The sequence below is a fragment of the Phocoena sinus genome, chromosome 5 (assembly GCF_008692025.1).
Source record: "Phocoena sinus isolate mPhoSin1 chromosome 5, mPhoSin1.pri, whole genome shotgun sequence".
Lineage (NCBI taxonomy): Eukaryota > Metazoa > Chordata > Mammalia > Artiodactyla > Phocoenidae > Phocoena > Phocoena sinus.
In genome coordinates, this window is record NC_045767.1 from 130,791,094 (window position 1) to 130,810,380 (window position 19,287).

Sequence of the window (19,287 nt, forward strand, 5' to 3'; positions counted from 1 at the left end):
ATATTTAGATTACTCATAAAATGTCATGAGACATTAAAGCAGCTAGCCATCATCTTAGGTTATTTTTCTTTCTGACAAATTCTGTAACAGAGACACGTGAGCTTATTTGACTTTTAGTAAACCTAGGTCGAGTAAATTATATTTAATGCTGAAAACTCTAAAGACATGCCGATTTTAATTAAACCAACAAACTTAAACTAGCTTTTATTTACCAAAGATTGTCCCAGACCCCATGAACTTGAAAAGCATTTGGGTTAGTGTCTATTATATTTCAGAGTGTTTAAAATATTTAAATTGATAAGTGCATGTTTTTCTTTAAGCCAGTTAAACAAAGTCAGTTAATTTTTTTTTTTTTTTTTGGCAAACTAATTTTGGCAATACCATCCAGAGGTAGAAATATATCGCATATACATAACATATAGACATATATAAACACACAGATACCAACAGGGACCCTAAATTTTAGCCAAGAATCAGGTACAACAATACAATTCATTAGCTCGTAAATTACAGTTGAATCCAAATTGTGTCTCTGGAAGATGGAACAAGTGAAGGTTACCACTCAAATGGCTAAAGCATTTTACTAATTTTTGTGGCAAGGACTTTCATTTGTCCGAAATAAGTAATCCTATGGAAGCTGTGGATTAACTTTTCCACAAGGGAAATTTTATAGCAGTTTGTGTTTTATTTTAAAAAGCCTCCCCCCACCTCCCACCCCGCCTTTTGTTTACTTCAGTCTCAGAGGATGGTGGGCTGTGTTATTAGTTATATCCTTGGGGTGTTTACATTTCAAAGACATGGAAGATTTACATCTTCAAGGGACAAAGAAAGAATGGGAATTGTCTCCAAGGAGTTTTGGAATATGTTTCTCTATAATTATCAGAAGTCTAGGGTAATTACTATTTTCCTTCTTTTTAGAACACTTCTGTTCCAATGTCCTGAGTTTTTACAATATGTGCAAGCATTTTGAGATGAACTGGGGAGGTTTGGGGGTTGGTAAAGATAGGTGTGTTTTGAATTGTTTCTAGAGCTGCATTTCTGGTTTTGCAAAGGTTTGCAAGATAAGGACAGTTGATTTTAATTCCTCAAAGATTGGGTTGCAGCCTGAATACTGTCAAGGGGCTGGCCCACCCATCCAACTACATTATCTTTAATTTGCTTCCTTATATCAGGGAGATTTCCAAAGAAGACGGAAATCAAAAGATTGCTATGTTCTGGAGCTTCAGGGTTTAATGCAGTATGCCTTTTAAAAGTCTGGATAAAGTCTTTAACGAAGGCCTTCAAATGTTTTCCTTTTCCTGAATGTACAATTCTGTCTCGGACCAGTTCACTTCAGGAGGAAAAAACCTCTACTGCTGCTTCTATTAGCCCCTGAATATTGGCCTCAAGCTGATCCGTTTCCCGATTATTTATAGGAGGGCCTGGGTCATCTGCTTCTTCTGTGAGAGTTCCCCTCCACCCTGCCACCGCCAGGAGCTGTCTGTTTTGTCTGTTAACTACAACATAATTTTATTATATATAATCCAAAACAGTTTTTATGGAGGGGAAAAACACACCTTGTTAGCTGTAAGTGGGATTGTGAATGTACACTAATCTTTTTAACTCCTCCCTAAATTTGGTAGGAACTGAAAGTAGAGGTAAAAGGGTTTTGTAATTTAACAGAACTACCGCCATCCATAGACATGAATTCTTGCATTGGGGGTCCAGAAAACATTTGCAAGGGACATTGCATAGGAAAGCCTGAAGCTGGCAGAACCTGATTACAGGGTCTTGTAATCAGAAAAGTAGATGGAAAAGTACAAGGAGTTGTAAGGGGCAGCGAAGCCAGCCCTACCACCCATCCCAAGTGATTCTGCTAAATTCACCTCCTGGCTTTCATGATTTACACAAGTAATCTTTATACCCTGGGCCTGGTGATCTGGACAGAGTGCTTTCTGCAGATCTTAACAGGAAAGGGAAGTTAAAACAGGTAGATGGGGCTGAACAAGACAAAAAGAATCCTTCATCTCTGGTGTTGTTGTTGTCTTTAATATAGGGGAACCACAGCAAAGCTTGTCTAAAGAGATGCCAGTCTCGTGCGAATCATGAACTCACCAGTCTGTAAGGCTAGCTCAAACAACAAGCTTATAGGACCTATGCCTGTATTCAACCCTGTGATTTTCCTCCTTATGACAAACAACACAAAAGACAAAAGAAAACCGTGACCTAGGAGGAGAGGAATCAATAGAAAGCAAGAATACTCATAACAAATCTTTACCAGAGTCACTATACCAAAGGAACTGACTCACACAAATAATGTCTCCTGCTAATCTAAATGTACAAAAAGGAAAAGGATTCTCCCCACTCTTGCTTCCACCAGATCCTGCAGGCAGAGATCTAGGAGACTGATGTGGTAAGAATTCTTACCTTCTACCAGAGCTTCCAGGATCTCTCAGCTGCAGCAACCCCAGAACAAGCAATGTCCAGCCAAAGGAGAGCCCCACGTTCGGCACCAAACTATTGGGGAAGACAAATTTTCCCTTCGTTCCTTATAGGTTCTTTGGTTGGTCTCGTAAGTAAATTGACATAAGACAGATTAACAGGAGAAAAACAAATTTACTTTCATATGTTTGAGAGCCCCACAAAGATATGGAACTCAAAGGCAGTCGGGCAATTGAGGTTTATATACTACCCTGAGCTGAAGAATGGGATAGGGGCCCGAGCTTCAAAGGGAAGGAGGGCAATTCACAGGAAGGTGAGATGAGCAGGTCTTTGGTAATCAGATGTTTTCCCTGCCATATAGATGACGCTTTCAGGTAAACAAAAAGTTCTCTCTGGTGAAAGCTCTCTTTCTGGTACAGGCCTCTAATCTACGTTCTTTTAGGCAGTTATGGAGGATGTAAAAAGCTCTTCCTGAGTCTGCTGGGCCTCGACTGCCTTCAGTTCAAATTAATCTACCTGCCACATTTTCTCCCCTTCAAATGCAACCAATCACCACCACATAGACTCCTGTTTCTTCACAGCCTATTCATTTCTCCCAACCCAAACCTGGATAATTTCAAAGCAATGCCTAGATACCTTATTTGATCTAAAAACATTTGATTATTATTTTTTAGTTTATGGACTTTCTCTAAGTAAAACCCAAATGTAATATCACATTTTAAAAGTAAACAGGAACTCTTTCATTAAATATCCAGTCAGTGTTTAAATTCCCCCATCTCATATTTGTTTCTCTTTTCTCAAAACAGGATTCCAAATAAGAGTGAAATAAGGTTCTTAAGTTGTAATTTTCTAATGCTCTCTGAAGTCCACTTTAATCTATATGTTTCCCAAAACTTTTATTTTTCTTGCAGTTTACTTGTTGAAGTAGTTATTTGTCCTGTATCATTTCCCACAGTCCAGAATTTGCTGATTGCATCCAATGGCGTGCTAAGGTACAGTTTGTATAGGAAAGGCAAGATACATGTTTGATGGTTTTCCTGTGATTGCATTTTTCCTGGTCGATTCTGGTTCTAATTTCTTGCTTCCATTATATATATAATCCATCTCCTGCCTGTGCTGTGCTTTCCTCATACTGCAGCATCCTATTCTGACCACTGGGTAGCACTTTAGTGAATATTCAGGGCCAACAGGCTACGTGTGAAGGATATGGTAGGATGGAATATCATACACCCCTGTTCTTAAAGGATTTTGAGTACTTTTCTTTTATTCTGCAACTTCATCCCCACTATTTCCTCAATCCTCACTAGTTTCTCTAGCCATGCCCTTGGGGTGGTTTCTTTCTACACACTAGACAATTCATCAGTGTTTTGATAAACAAAGGCAGTTCTCACTGTGCTTTAACTAATACTTTTTGTTTTTTTCCTTCTGGGTAAACTTTTATAGTATGAAAGGTATAATGAGCATACAGTGCTTCTGAATAAACTTCTTTGATGGGTTTCAGCAATCAAATTATAAGATAATTTTGTTTAGCAGGAATAGACTCTTAACTGGGTCTTAAAGGAACAGGCAAGGCATAGTCAAGGATGTGAGAGAATGTCCTATTTCTCAGTTTCTGAAATCTATAGATAGTTAAAGAAAACATTTTGAATGCCAAAATTCTTTTGGAGAAGCAGCTCAGGATAGTGGTTAAGGGCACAGAGTCTGGAGTCACCTCTGCTAGTTTGAGCAAATTACTAAACCTCTGAAGCCAGATTTCCTTGGCAAGATGTGGCTAAGGACAGCCTGCCTCATGGGAGGTCTATGAGCTATTTCCACTTCATATAATACAGTTAAAACCTTAATGATAGTTTATTAATATTAATGTATTTTTATCTTAATGAAATCAGTAAAGTCTAGCAAACTTGTGAAAGCAACACATATTTATTCCTTTAGTCAGTAAAGATGCCTGAAAGTATAGGCGTCTTCTTGTGACATGTTGATACTTATTGACCATCCTGGTATTTATATTTCACTTGATTCCTCTTTTTCCCATTTATTTATGTGTCTTTACTTTTGTAGCTGACTTTCTGTCTCATCACTTATTTGACTTCTTTTTCAATATTATATTAGCATTTCCTCTGTGGCTTCTCAAATCCTTACCCACAAGTGATACATATTTTACTTTATAAACTGTAGATATTTGGAGTATGGTTTTAAAGATTAGGTAAATACATGCTCAGAAATACATGTACTTTTAAAAACAGCAGTTATTATGTACTTGCAACCTAAGTAAGTCATTATTTAAAATTAATAGGGATGGATTTTTACTTGATCCCAATACATGATCAATCTAGCCAAAGAATTCACCAGCAACACTGACCATTACTTGGATGACCTTTGAAGAATGCAACAGACACACCCAAATACACAGACACACACATATCCAATAACATTCACCAGTCTTAGCACCTCATTTGTGATAGAAAGCAAGTCAGTCCTGCATATTTACTTGTCCAGTCTATATCAAAATCTTTTAACAAATTAGGTTAGAAAAATAAATCCCTAAAGCTTAAAATGCAAAGAAACAGGAAATTTACCTTATTTTTCTCATACCTATCACTAAAAGTTATCTAAATACTAATGAGAGGACTAATGATGTCATTGGCTCCTCCCAATTTAAAGAAGTTACTGCTGCCCCATTTTATCACTAAGGCTATTTGATGCTTAGAGAAAGCTTAAGAAACTTGTTCAACATCACAAAAGATCTAGAATCTGTAGAAGCTAGGATCTGAATTCAAGCCTTGTGATACTACAGCCCTGGTGTCTAACCACCAATCAGCAGAACCTATGTTCTTGACGTGAACCAAGAGGTGAAACACTGAAAACAGTACCTTTACTCCATGTTTAGAAGTAAGGTATTTGGGGGATGGTTTGTATCTTATTTAATTTATAATTAACTTGGACTTTTAAAATTTATAAAACAGGAGTTAGGCAGAGGTGGATGACCTATAAGCTTCTCTGCCCAGCTAATGTAAGAATGAGCTTTAGTTTGACGTTTTCTCACCGTCATCCATTTCCTTATCCCTTTCCCTACCTGTATTTTCAAGATGAAGACATGGGGAGATGTTATTTACATCAGGCATAGTTTTAAACGGAAGCTACATTGACTGAGGGACTATTTGATATCTTTGAGCAAGTTCATATAGGCTCACGTTGCCTCCCTGCTCTTTTAATTTTCAGTCACCTCTTTTTACAATTCCTTTTCTGGAATAAATGCAAAGCAACAAAAGGTATTTAATGAAGAACACTAATAAAACCATGACCACAACAGGTTGAATTTGCGGTATCCTAAGGAGAGATAATTGGAAAACTGACCAAATAGTTGCGTTTTCTTCTGCGTAATATGTATGGTTTCAGTCTTGAAGTTTGTTTTTTAAATTTGTTTCTTTGCCGTTATTAGAAATAAAGTATAAAATATGTATGCTTTTACATTATAAATGGTTATATAAGTTAAAAACTTACAAAAAGGTAAAAATAACATGCACAGCTACCCAGCAAAAAGTACTTTTCATATTTTGTTGTACCTTCCTCCAATCTGTTTCACCTTTGTATCTGAATTCTACCTAGGCTGTATCCATAATATATACAACAACATTTATATACTGCTAAACATTGTATCCTAAAGAGGTTCTTATTTTTTATATAATTTTTATGTCATAGTAATAGATGTTTTAATAATCTTGAATTGTTGAATGATAATTTTCCTAATTCTTCACCATCCATTGAGCATTTAGGTTAACAATTTTTACTGCTGTCATTGATCCTGTGAGAAACACCTTTGTTCTCTAGCTTTGGACTGTTTCCCCGAATGGTGCATTACTTGGCCAAAAAATTGTACATTTTTAGCGTTAATAACACCTGTTGCCTCAATGTTTTACCAAAGGCACTGTATAGTTTAGAATGCTAGCAGTGACACTAAGGAGTGCCATTTTCATTACATCCCTTCCAGTACTGTATATAAGATTTTTTTCAAAATATGGTTGTGATTTTTAAAAGTGAATAATGGTACCTCTTCAAAGTCTTTGAATGCTTTTCATTTAAATATTAGAGTGAAGGAGCCTCCCAGGAAGGAATTCTGGAAGATACACCTGTGGATCCTGACAGTGAGGCTTATGAAATGCCTTCTGAGGTAAGAGTTTATACACGTGAAACTCCAAAAATAAAATTTAAGAGTTCAAGTTGGGTCCAACAATCAGTAACCCAAATCTGTCACTGTCAGATTTCCCTTATGTTTGTCCTTAAAGAGAATGACTTACTCTCTAGATGCACAAGTTAGCCAAATCCAGGACATGTACTGTGTGGACAGCTTTCAAGCTGTGAATGGTTTTTACGTTTGTAAAGAGTTAAAAAAAAAAAAAAAAAAAGGCAACAGCACTGACAGAGACAGTTTGTGGCCCACACAACCTAAAATATTTACAGCCTGGCCTTTTACAGAAAGAGATTGCTGGCCCCTACATTGAAGAATTATTTTACTAGACACTTTACCTTCTAAAACAAATGCCAAAATGGAAAGTTAGAGAAATCAACTGAATGCCAAAAGTAGTAATTATTATTTGCCATCCATTTCTAGTGAGACGTTTGCATAGTAAAAGTTACTCAAAAAAATTAGAGAGTAGAAATATGATAAATGCATAGTTTGCAATGGATCAGTCTAACATTTTAAACAGCATACTTTAATTTGAAAGTAAGTTTCTTTAATAGAAAAGGTATCACAAGAGAAATTAGAAAACACTTTTAGATGAATGAAACTGACTCAGGAAGAAATAGAAAATCTGAATACATGTCTAATTGAAAAAGAATGAATTATTTAAAAACCCAGCCAAGGATAGAATTCCAGGACCAGATGGCTTCACTGGTGAATTTTACCAAACATTTAAAGAAGAAAAAATACCACTAATTACAATTAATGCCAATTAACTTATCATCCAAAAAAATAGAAGAGGGAGCACGCCCTAACCAATTCTGTGAGAACAATATTACCCTGATATCGAAACCAGACACCACCACTAAAAATTGAGTTAAAGCGTGTTGTAGTTAGGTTATTCTTCTTCTTCATGGCATTATTACAAGGCATATTGACAATCATCCCATTTGCAGAAATTGAGCTTAAATTATTTGCCTAATTAATTTTACCAGTATTTGGGGGTCTTTTTATATGTGGCACAATGCTAATAAACACTACAGAAATACAGGAAGAGTAACTGCTAGTACCCGGATGCAAGGAGTTTACACTCTAGTAGGTTTGAAAAACAAATACAAGTGCATCCCTTCATTTATTCATCATGATACCCCTAACAAACCTTACTGACTGCCTTTTATGCACCAGGCATCACAGGGGCAAAAATATACACGATGCACAGAAAAGGTTAACATTTTACAAGATTTCTTTAGATCAGTCGGGAGAAGTTTTATAGCAGAGGTGGGTAGTGATCTGCGTGGGAAGGGGTGGGAGATATGATAGGCCAAAATGAAGGGAGGACATTCTATAACACAAGGAAAACTCCAAGGCATACATGTCTGGGAGTGCATGTGGATATGTCAGAGGCACAGTGAGTAATTAAATGTGGTTCAAGCTTTGAGAAGAGTGACAGAGGAAGGCTGCAGAGATGGGTCAAAGACGAATTGTAAAGTACTGTAAAAACCTGGCCATTTAAGTTTGTACTTCATTCAGAAAGCAGCTTGAGTTATTGAAAATATGTTTTTAAGCAGGATTCTGCTATTATTAGAGTTGTTTTTTAGGAGGACTAATCTGGCCACTTTGGTTAAGACCATCAATATTTTTATTGTCTATGTTATCCAAGTTCTAGGGAGAGAGAAGGAGCTTTGAAATAGTAATAATTGAAGCCACAGATGAAGATATTCCCAACTGGGAAAGTAAAAGGAGAGAAAATGTGACTTGCCTTTAAATGTTGTAGAACCAAATCAGGTGATTTCTTAGAAAGAAACTAACACTTTAGTTGAAGAAGATGAGAGCCAGATAAGATAGACCGGCTACTGTGTCCTACAGGACTGTCATATGATTACTAAATGGCGCATGTGGAAGTAGAATTCAGACACCCTAATGCTGATCACAAGAATAATAATTCCCTTTTATATTTGACAGGAAGACAAAACTATTAAAAAGAAGAAAAATATACTGGATGTAGCAGAATAGTTCTAGAACTGTTAAGACTCTAACCTTTATTCAAAGTGGCAAGCCATGTCCCATCTCATTTTTGCCCTAAAGCCCCGATCACTGGTCACTTATACTAAAACTTCGTGTTGTCTTTCCGATTTTCCTATTATTAGGAAGGGTATCAGGATTACGAACCTGAAGCCTAAGAAATATCTTTGCTCCCAGTTTCCTGAGATCTGCTGACAGATGTACCACCCTGTACCAGTGCTCAGTTCCAACGTGCCCAGTCATGACATTTTCTCAAAGTTTTCAGTGTGTCTTGAAGTCTTCCATCAGCAGCGATTGGCGTATCTGTACCTGCCCCAACTCAGCATTTCGGTGCTTCCCTCCCACCTAATATATGATAGCAGGGTCTCTGTGTGCTGTGGATACTGTGAATTCAAATCTAAAGTGTTAAATTAAATTAAAAACACCTAAGTGACTGCCACTTATTTCTAAATCGCCACTAAGTTTTTGTTGCTGATGTTGAAAAATTGTGAGTGATTTACTATAATATGATTTACTATAATATATTATAAGATTTTCAGGTGTCTTTTAACGATTCTAAATATATTGATGTATTGTGAAATTTAATACATATAATACTTAAATACGTGAGCATGAAACTATGCACCTATAAATATTAACTATAAAATGTTAGTTTTGTGATGTGTTTTATCTTGTGTTTGTATATAAATGGTGAAAATTAAAATAAAATGTTCTCATTACAAAAATCTTATTTTTATCCCATCTCACTTGAATAATAAAACCATGCTTATAAACAACATGCAATGAGAGCTGACACGATTAACTTAAAGTTCTTCATGGCCATTTGAAGGAGGATAGATTTTAGAGCAGTTTAAAAAGATGAGATGAAACATTAACCCTTTACTGTGGGAATTCCCTGAAGCAGCACTGCCCAAAATACGTTCTGATGTGCACTAGTACCTTAAGAGACCCTACTAAAAAAGTGGGTTCCCCTCCTACACTGTTGGTGGAAATGTAAGTTGGTGCAGCCACTATGGAAAACTGTATGGAGGTTCCTCAGAAAACTAAAAATAGGATTACCATATGATCCAGCAATCCCACTCCTGGGCATATATCCAGACAAAGCTATAATTCAAAAAGATATATATGCACCCCTGTGTTCATAGCAACTGTTCACAATAGCCAAGACTTGGAAGCAACCTAAATGTCCATCGACAGATGAATGGACAAAGAAGATGTGGTACATATATACTGGGCTGGCCAAAATGTCTGTGTGGGTTTTTCACAAATGAACTTTTTGGCCAACCCAATAAGCCATAAAAAAGAGTGAAGTAATGCCATTTGCAGCAACAAGGATGGACCCAGCGATTCTCATACTAACTGAAGTAAGTCAGAAAGACATATGATATCATGTTGTGTAATCTAAACTATGAAACTAACTACGAAACAGAAACAGACTCACAGACATAGAGAACAGACCTGTGGTTGTGGGGGGGGGGGGGTGGGGAGGGATGGAGTGGGAATTTGGGGTTAGCAGATGCAAACTAGTATATACAGAATGGATAAACAACAAGGTCCTCCTGTATAGCACAGGGAGCTATCTATATTCAATATCCTGTGATAAACCATAGTGGAAAAGAATATGAAAAAGAATGTATATATATGTATAACTGAATCACTTTACAGCAGAAATTAACAACACTGTAAATCAACTACACTTCAGTAAATCAATAAATAAAACAAAAAAGTGGGTTCCATAGAATACAGAAGTGTAAGAAATGATATTGACTACATCCTCTTTAGGTAATCATAAGGCATATTAACATCAGCACGTTAAAGGCTCTGAGAGAACCTGGTTAACTTTAACCCAGGATTTTCTTTTTTTTAAATCAAATCTTTTCCTTCCAGGCAGTACCTTTAAACATCTCTGGGAACTACCAGAGAATCGCCTTAATGTCTCTAGATTTATAAAAATCTCTTGGACTCCTTTAAATTCTGGTAAACATATGCATTCTAGGAGATTTCTTTAGGAAAGGTTTTTCTACTTAGGGAAAATCTGTTAATTCCCCATAGGTGCTGACAATAAATTTGAATGTCAAAAGACCTATACAAATCAATACTTTTTTTTAATCTTTTTAATTATTCAGGAGACAAATGGCATGGCCACTTTAAAAAGTCCCCAACAGAAAGTATAATTTTAAGAAAATATTCTAGAAGTGCTAGGCAGCTCAGATGTAATCATGAGTGATTTGATGTATATTAGGCATTGGCAAGGAGGGAAGGCAGAGTGAATATAATGACTCCCCCGCATGATCACCACAGAAACTTAGTCTTTTGCCTAATTGGAAAGAGACTACAGAGTGTTAAGCTGCTGTGTATGTAGTCTTAAACTGGAGAGAAGCCGTAAGTCTCTTGTTTCATTAGATACATTCATGAGGAAACCACATGGAAAATTACAGCCTTTCTGTACAAGGAGCCTTCTAGTACCAATATGTGCACAGAAAATACCACGGGAAGATATACACCAGTAGCGGTTGTCTTGAACCAAGCACTTAAACAAAATTTGTGCAAGGCACGTAAGCCTTTTCAGGATTCTTGTCTCACAGCCACTGCTGAGACATCTACCTGACAAGTGCCCTGAGGGTTAGTCTGCTCCCAGGCTTATTTTGCAGACATCATCCCCCCAAGTCTGAGTTATTCAGCCTCATATGCTCCATGGGGCTTTAGCAAAACAGGTCAGGATGGGCTTTGGCCACAATTGGCAGCACAACAGTCTAATGTATGGTTTGGCATTCCAAGTCAGATCTTTTCAACATCTCCCACCAGTATGAGATATATTTCCCAACCTTCTGGCTCACCCAGTGGCTAACTATTGGATCAGCACACACAGATACATACACATGCCTCAGGACAACCATTAGTTCTCAGGGATAATGCTTTCCACATCCACACTGAGGAAGAAAAACGCAATGTTCTGACTGAAAACTTGACAGACTCCTCCGTCCACCACACTGACACCACACTCTTCCTACGTAGGATGAGTTCATCCTACTGTGTTGTTTCTGTCTTGGGCAGGAGCACAACAGGGCTGGTACCTCCCTGTTTTCTCTGTCCCTGGAATTTAAATTGCAGATACTTTTTTTTATTACTATGTGTCAAATACAGGTGTAAGTGATTTATCAATAGTAACTTGTTTAATTCTCAAAACAGCACTAAGTTCCACTACTATCCTCAGTTTATATACGAGCAAACAGAGGCACCTGCAGGCTAAGTAATGTTCTCATAGCCACAGAGCTAAGAAGTGGCCAGAACAGAAGTTCGATCAATATGGGGCCAGAGTCTGTGCTCTCAGCCCCTAGGTCACATCATCTCTCAGAGTGAGGACATACAACTATGTCAGTAACCCCCCAGAAGTCTAGAGAATGTGATAGTAGCCTTGCTTTTCTAGATATAATTATTAGTATATTTCTAGCCTTCTTCAGGCATCTATGTCTAGAATAAGTCATATTCATGTATACGGAGATTTATTTCTAATTCTAGGAGAAATTAGCCAGCTCCTGACTAACCTGATTGATCCTTCCTTATAACTAAACTATGCACATCCTGTCGCTAGAATTAAGTTATTTATTTTCAGTAGAAGGTAAAAATATCAACATAATAACAGTAGTCTACAGTAAGGCAGGCTTTTTCATCTTCCTGTTGCATCATGGGTACTTAGCTTCTGTCAAATGGCAAAAATACATATATATAAAGTATAAATAAAACTGTTCAATTATACATATTTATTAATGTAATGGCTGAATTTATAAATGAATAAACTTGAAAGTACATGAATTAATAATTTATATTTTTAAATTATATTAAGCCTTGATTTTCTAGGTATATTTTTTGATATAGTAATGCTCTATTTTATCCTTTGAGTAAACCTAGATTTCAGGAATCCAAATGCAATAGAATAGCTATAACACCAAAACTATTTCTAAATATTATTTTAGTTCCAATATCTCCTGTATAATTATCAAAGATTTCCTTTATAATGTTTCTTTGCTGCTACAACACTATCTTTGATTATTTTAAAACCAGTGGTACAGATGGTATATTGGAAGCAGTTAAAAAGCATTCCTTCAAAAAGTCCAGTTTGAGCCTCTAGTAGGTTTTGCTGATATACTTCTGAAGTCAGGAAGGATTGCATAGGGGATTTCCAAAGTTGATCCTACAACTATGGTTAATACACTGAGCTAGGTCTTCTTATGAACCTTATGAAAATGTATTCTCTGATTCCCTTAAAGGTCAGTGACCAGAAATTCCCACTGTTTCTATGGCAACACAGCAAGATACAGTGCCTTGGAAATGTGCTGCATTTTAATTAGGTTCCTCTAGGGCTTCCTAACTGCGTTTTGCAGGTAGACTAAATACCAGGTTGCTTTATATCTTGAAGTGAGATGAAAGCTAGCCCATCTGTAAATGTCAAAGCTAAACTGGGCTCCAGTAAAGTCATATCTAAACAAATATAGTAGCAAGTCTATGTGTTTATCTTAGAAAAGAATACAACATTCTTTTCCAAAAATAATCAGGGGTGCTTGCTTAACTAGGTTGGCAGGAGTAGTAGTGAGGATCCTGGATTCTAAAAGTAGACTATGTAGGTTTGACTCCCAGCTATGTCATTTACTACCTGTGTTACTTTGAACAAGTTACTTAATCTCTTGGTGTTTCTGTTTCCTTGTCTGTAAAAATGCAGATGACAATAATAGTACCTCATAGCAGTGCTGTGTGGATTAAATGAGTTAATATAAGTAGAATGCTTAAGACTATGACTTGCCTATGGTAAGTGATCAATGAATCAGTGATGCTATTAGTAGTATTGGTACAAGTGGTGGTGGTAGTGGTGATAGTAGTAGTAGTAGAGAACACTATATTTTTAAAGATAAATAAGAAATAAATATTTTAAATGTGTAGATATATTCATTTATATATCCTAATATAAAAGTTATAATAGCCAATGCAATCTTAAAAAAGAAGAGCAAAACTGGAGGCACCATACCCCCTGATTTTAAGCTATATTACAAAACTATGGTAGTCAGAACAGTATGGTACTGGCAGAAAAACAGACAGATCAATGGAACAGAATAGAGGGCCCAGAAATTATGCATATAGGGTCAGTTAATTTACAACAAAGAAGCCAAGAATATACAATGGGGAAAGGATAGTCTCTTCTATTAATGGTGTTGGGAAAACTGGACAGCCATATGCAGAAGAATGAAACTAGACCACCATCTTACACCATACACCAAAACTAACTGAAAATGGATGAAAGACTTGAATGTGAGACCTGAAACCATAAAATTCCTAGAAAAAAACATAGGCAGTAAGGCCTTGACATCAGTCTTGGCAATTATATCTTGGATTTGACAGCAAAGGTAATAAAAGCAAAAATAAACAAGTGGGATCACATCAAACTAAAAAGCTTCTGCACAGCAAAGGAAACCATCAACTAAATGAAAAAGCAATCTACTGAATTGGAGAAAACATTTGCAAATCATATATCTGAGAAAAGGTTAATATCCAAAATATATACAGACTCATACAGCTCAATAGCAAATAATTCAATTGAAAAATTGGCAGGAAATCTGAACAGGCATTTTTCCAAAGAAGACATACAGCTGGCCAACATGTACATGAAAAGGTGTTCAGTATCACTAATCATCAGGGCAATGCACATCAAAACTACAAGGAGATATCACCTCACACTTGTTGGAATGGCTATTATCAAAAAGACAAGAGAAAACAAGTGTTGGCAAGGATATGGAGAAAAGGGAACCCTTGTGCACTGTTGGTGGGAATGTAAATTGGTATAGCCATTATGGAAAACAGTATGGAGGTTCCTCAAAAAATTAAAAATAGAACTGACATATGATCCAGCAATCTCACTTCTGGGTATTTACCCAAAGAAAACAAAAACACTAACTCAAAAAGATAGATGCAGGACTTACCTGGTGGTCCAGTGGTTAAGACTCCATGCTTCCACTGCAGGGGGCACGGGTTCGATCCCTGGTCAGGGAACTAAGATCCCTCAAGCTGCGGCACTGCAGCCAAAAGAAAAAAAAAAAAAGATAGGTGCATCTTCACATTCATAGCAGAGTCATTTACAATAGCATAGATATGGAAGCAACCTAAATGTCCATCAATAGATGAATGGATAAAGAAAATTTGGTATATACAGTTGACCCTTGAACAACATGGGTTTGAACTGTGGGAATCCACTTATATGTTTTTTTTTCAATAGTAAATACTACAGTACTACATGATCCACGGTTGGTTGAATCCACAGATATGGAATCGAGGATATGGGGGGTTTGATAAGTTGCATAAAAATCTTGACTGTGCAGAGGATGGGCACACCCTAACTCCTGCATTGTTCAAAGGTCAACTGTATGTACAATGGCATACCATTCAGCCATAAAAAGAAGGAAATCTTTCCATCTGTGACAACATGAATAGAACTTGAGGGTATTATGCTAAGTGAAATATGTCAGACAAATACTGTATGATCTCACTTATGTGTGGAATCTAAAAAATAACCCCCAAAATGGAACTCATAGAGAATAAACAGGTGGTTTTCAGAGGTGGTGAGTTGGGGGGGGGGAGCGGGGGGCAGGGTGTGGAATGGGTGAAAGAAGTCAAAATGTACAAACTTCCTTCCAGTTATAAAATAAACTAAGTCATGGGAATATAATGTACAGCATGGTGACTACAGTTAATAACAGTATATTTGAAAGTTGTTAAAAGATCTTAAAAGTTCTCATCACAAGAAGAAACATTGTGGTAATGAATGTTTACTAGACACTGATCATTTCACAACATATACAAATATCAATCTTTATGTTGTACACCTAAAACTAACATAACGCTATATGTCAATTATATCTAAATAAATCATACATAAATAAAACAGTAATCAAGATTAGGATAATGGTAGAGCCACTGTGGAGACTTGAGCAGAGCCTATTTACTAATAGCTATGGGAGGATGTTAATGGTTTAATAACCAGTATGAATATTCACAGAAATCACCTAGCATCAAAGAAAGTTACTTACTACGAAATAAATATGTACCAAATGCAAACACTGTATTTATGGGACACATCTATCTTTAGACCCAGCTATACTCATCAAGTCATACATCTTCACATCCAAGTGAGATGTGTTTGATATTTATATTTATATGATATATTCATATGTTCACTACTTTTGGTACTGGTCACTAGAAAAAAAGACAAGCGTGTATATATATATATATATATATATATATATATATATATATATATATAACTCACTAGTCTAAAACAGATTATTATCAACCACAAAGGAGAAAAACAGCCACTTGAATTTCCATCTATTTCCCAAATCTCATTCATTTCCCATTATCTTCCCCCATACTCCTCTCACTTGGTAACTCTCATTTTTTACCTAAAAGGAGGCAATATTTTACATGAAAATGTCTGCATTCTAAGAGAGGTAACAGAAATACCAACAGTCACAATGGAAAAACATTGTTTCCTTCCTCTTTGTCTTTAGCAAGTCCCTCGGACGACTGCTGAAAAAAAGCAAGTGAGCTGCTAAGATGCTTGCCAGGGTTCTGTGCTATCAGATCGTCCTCTGCGGCATACTTGGAAAGTCAATCAGTCGGACAAAGCACACTTGTCCTTTTACCCACTGGACTGTCTGAAACAGCCTAGGGAACAAAGTTAGAGTGGCAGAAAATTCTTATTCAATACTACATTTTATAACAATGATCAACTCTTGGGGTAAAAATAACCAAGGACCAAATCCAGACAGATGAGCATCTAGAACATATTTTTTTGTCATATAAGGCATCACCCAGATCTCTATAGAAATGATCAGGGGAAGTCTTGAGAGGGTGCCAAGCATTTGTAGTTCAGCAGGACAGACTCCTGCTGTTGAAGATGGACTGCCATGTTGAATGATAACAGATCTGGCAAGTCCCCTTGGCATGCTTCCCCGGCAATCAGCCGTGGGCACCCCCAGCAGCTTGTACCAAGGTTTTAGCTAGGCCATTTGCCTGAGAATGATGAGTAAAAGTACGAAGCTAAGATAAAAACCTTTTCCACAATTTTCTTAATGTCATCGAAACCAAAAAAAATATGATTTAAAGCATTTGTGTATTATATATTGTTAATAACTGATGCTGAGTTCTGATTACCAGAGCAATGTTTGGAGATGAAATATTGTTGGATACTTGGTGTCATTCTGAGAAAGATTCTGGTACAACACAAAGCCATGTCAGTCATGTCTAAGAACAGCTCTGCAAATCAATAGTAAGGAGTTTTGATCTAGCTGCTTTGTACTGTCCATGGTGAGAACAGACATTCAAACGCTACACTCTTAGTTTTACACTATCATACCTAGTTCCAGGTCATTAGACATAGTTTTTAGTCATTGTTTCCATGCCAACAATTCCTGGATGCCCTAGGGACAGTTTACTCAAAGCAATTCTTTCTGGAATAACAATTTCCACATAATAGTCACCTTTTTATAGATGACAATTCATATTGACAGTTTGCAATTGACTTGAATTCCTGGAGCAGTTTCTTTAGGGATAAATCTCTCCATCCCTACTCCCACACACACCTATCACCCGCTTAAGATAGACCAGTCTTGCAATCTTGCATATTTAACTATGGAATGCATTCAATACGAAGTTGTCGATGCTTTATTCTTTAACAGTTAATATCTATAAAATGTTTCTGATTTCTGAATGCATTTTTTGTTCATATCTAACCTACATCCAAAATATTCAGACCTCACTTACAGTAACAATGAACAAAGTAAAAAAATCACTCTGGACTGTAAACTAAAGCTGAAATTTTTTAAAAAGTGAGACATCACTTATAGAGAGTGGAGAAATAAGCCTACTGAGAATATGGTGTGGAACAATACATTTAAACCCTACATTTAGATCTAAGTTTCTTTGTAGCCAAAATCTGAACGTGAAACACGAAGACTGTATAACTTTCAGTGCCTGCAGGAAGAAGATATTTTGTTATTACTTGTGATTATTTTTATTATTATAATTTTGCAGAAGGGCAGAAGAGCCTTTTTTTTTCTATTTTATGTCTAGTAGAAATGTATGACCAAACAACTCTTTTAAAAACGTAACACAGTCAAATAGAACCCTTCCAAATCATTACCACCCATAGTCAAAGACATTCATAATCAAGTTCTTTCCTGAGGAAGAAATAGTCAAGGCCCCAGGCTCTCCTAAGGATGGGTGACTGGGCAAATTACACTGACTCCCTCTTTAATGCAGGCCCACATTACGAGCAGAATAGACAGAGATGGATGTTTTAAATTTTAGAATTTCTAGGTTTCTAGAGCAGTAAGGAAAAGCCTCAAGTGATGCCTACGCAGTGGCAGAATTAAAAACATTACTTTTCCTTAAGGGAGAGGCCCGGTGGAGTGATCGATACAAATTGTGAAGGTACCTCACAACAGTCGGGTATAGAAGGCTCAGATGCTTTGTAGTACAGAACATATTGGGAGAAAAAACATTTTGAAATGCACACATCTGTGGGAAGAAGTAAATGCTGGGAAGAAGTCTAGATATATAGGTAACAGGGAAAAAACTATCCAATAAATGATAACGCACTAATGGTCCATCCAGGCAGCGTCAGGGAATTCTGACAGCAGCACTACTACAACCCAAAGCCAGGGAGGGGTTCTTTAGCGAGATTCTGGAGCCTTCTGTGAATTGGCAGGACCAAGGTCAGGCTACAGATCAAAAGGCTGGAGTTCTGAAGAGAATAAAAATAAGCTCTACTTAAAATGCCTTATCATCATGTCAACTCAGTAGCCTAAAATGTCAGCCTTGACTCAGAGGTGTTTGGCAAAATAATAAGCCAAGTTCTTACGTGATCGTGATACTTTGAAAATTTTAAAGTTTTAAAGAAGGATTATACAGAGATTTTGTTCAGAACCAAATGATTTCATACATATCTTAGGCTAAGACAAAAATATGAAAAATATTTTTTTCATGTATTTGGACCTCACAATCTCTGAGATACAATACTCACTTTGCAGAAGTTCACTCTTTGTTTTGTTTTCTTTCGGGGAAAAAAATCAAAGCTTCCTAACATACGAATTCTGAATTCCAGGAATCTGATTGGTTGGCATTGTGCCTTCTGAAAATCCTCAAGGCACACATTTGAAAAAGTTCAAATTCCTAGGTGGACCCTTAACTGAATTTATGTTGCCTGTGGTTATCTAGTTAGTTTTCTTTTCGGTGGATGCCTTCATTCTGTTAAGTTCAGACAGAAGTTGGGAATGGGATTGCTATAGTGAAATTCCCCAAGTGGTAGCGAAGAGAGAACAGTTCAAGAGAGTCTAGATTGTTAAAAGGTACAAAAAAGTTAGGAGTGAGACCAAGTCAAGATTTAGGATCTAACACAGATGTAGGAAGACTAACCAATCTCAGTTCTGTATATCAGAGTCTAGCAAACAAATTAGTGCCGACAGCTCTCGCAGAAGATTGATCCCACCTTTCCTCCCCAATCAGACCTTCCCAGTGGTAAACAAACAAACAAACCAACAAATTAAAAACCCTGCCTGACAGCCGAGGATTGGCTGAGGATCAGAAAATCACTTTATAATGGTCCAATGCCTTCATTT

The 19,287-nt window shown here is 36.8% G+C and overlaps 1 protein-coding gene across 2 annotated transcripts in view; it reads left to right on the forward strand.

Moving 5' to 3' along the window:
- SNCA (synuclein alpha) overlaps positions 1–9,348 on the forward strand; it is a 133,088-nt gene extending 123,740 nt beyond the window's left edge. For both annotated transcript variants that reach the window (XM_032633569.1, XM_032633570.1), the window contains exons 5-6: positions 6,509–6,589; positions 8,749–9,348. In XM_032633569.1, the coding sequence (XP_032489460.1) occupies positions 6,509–6,589; positions 8,749–8,781 (114 nt within the window). In that variant the 3' untranslated portion in view covers positions 8,782–9,348. The remainder of the gene's footprint in view (positions 1–6,508; positions 6,590–8,748) is intronic.
- The last annotated feature ends 9,939 nt before the right edge of the window (positions 9,349–19,287 follow it).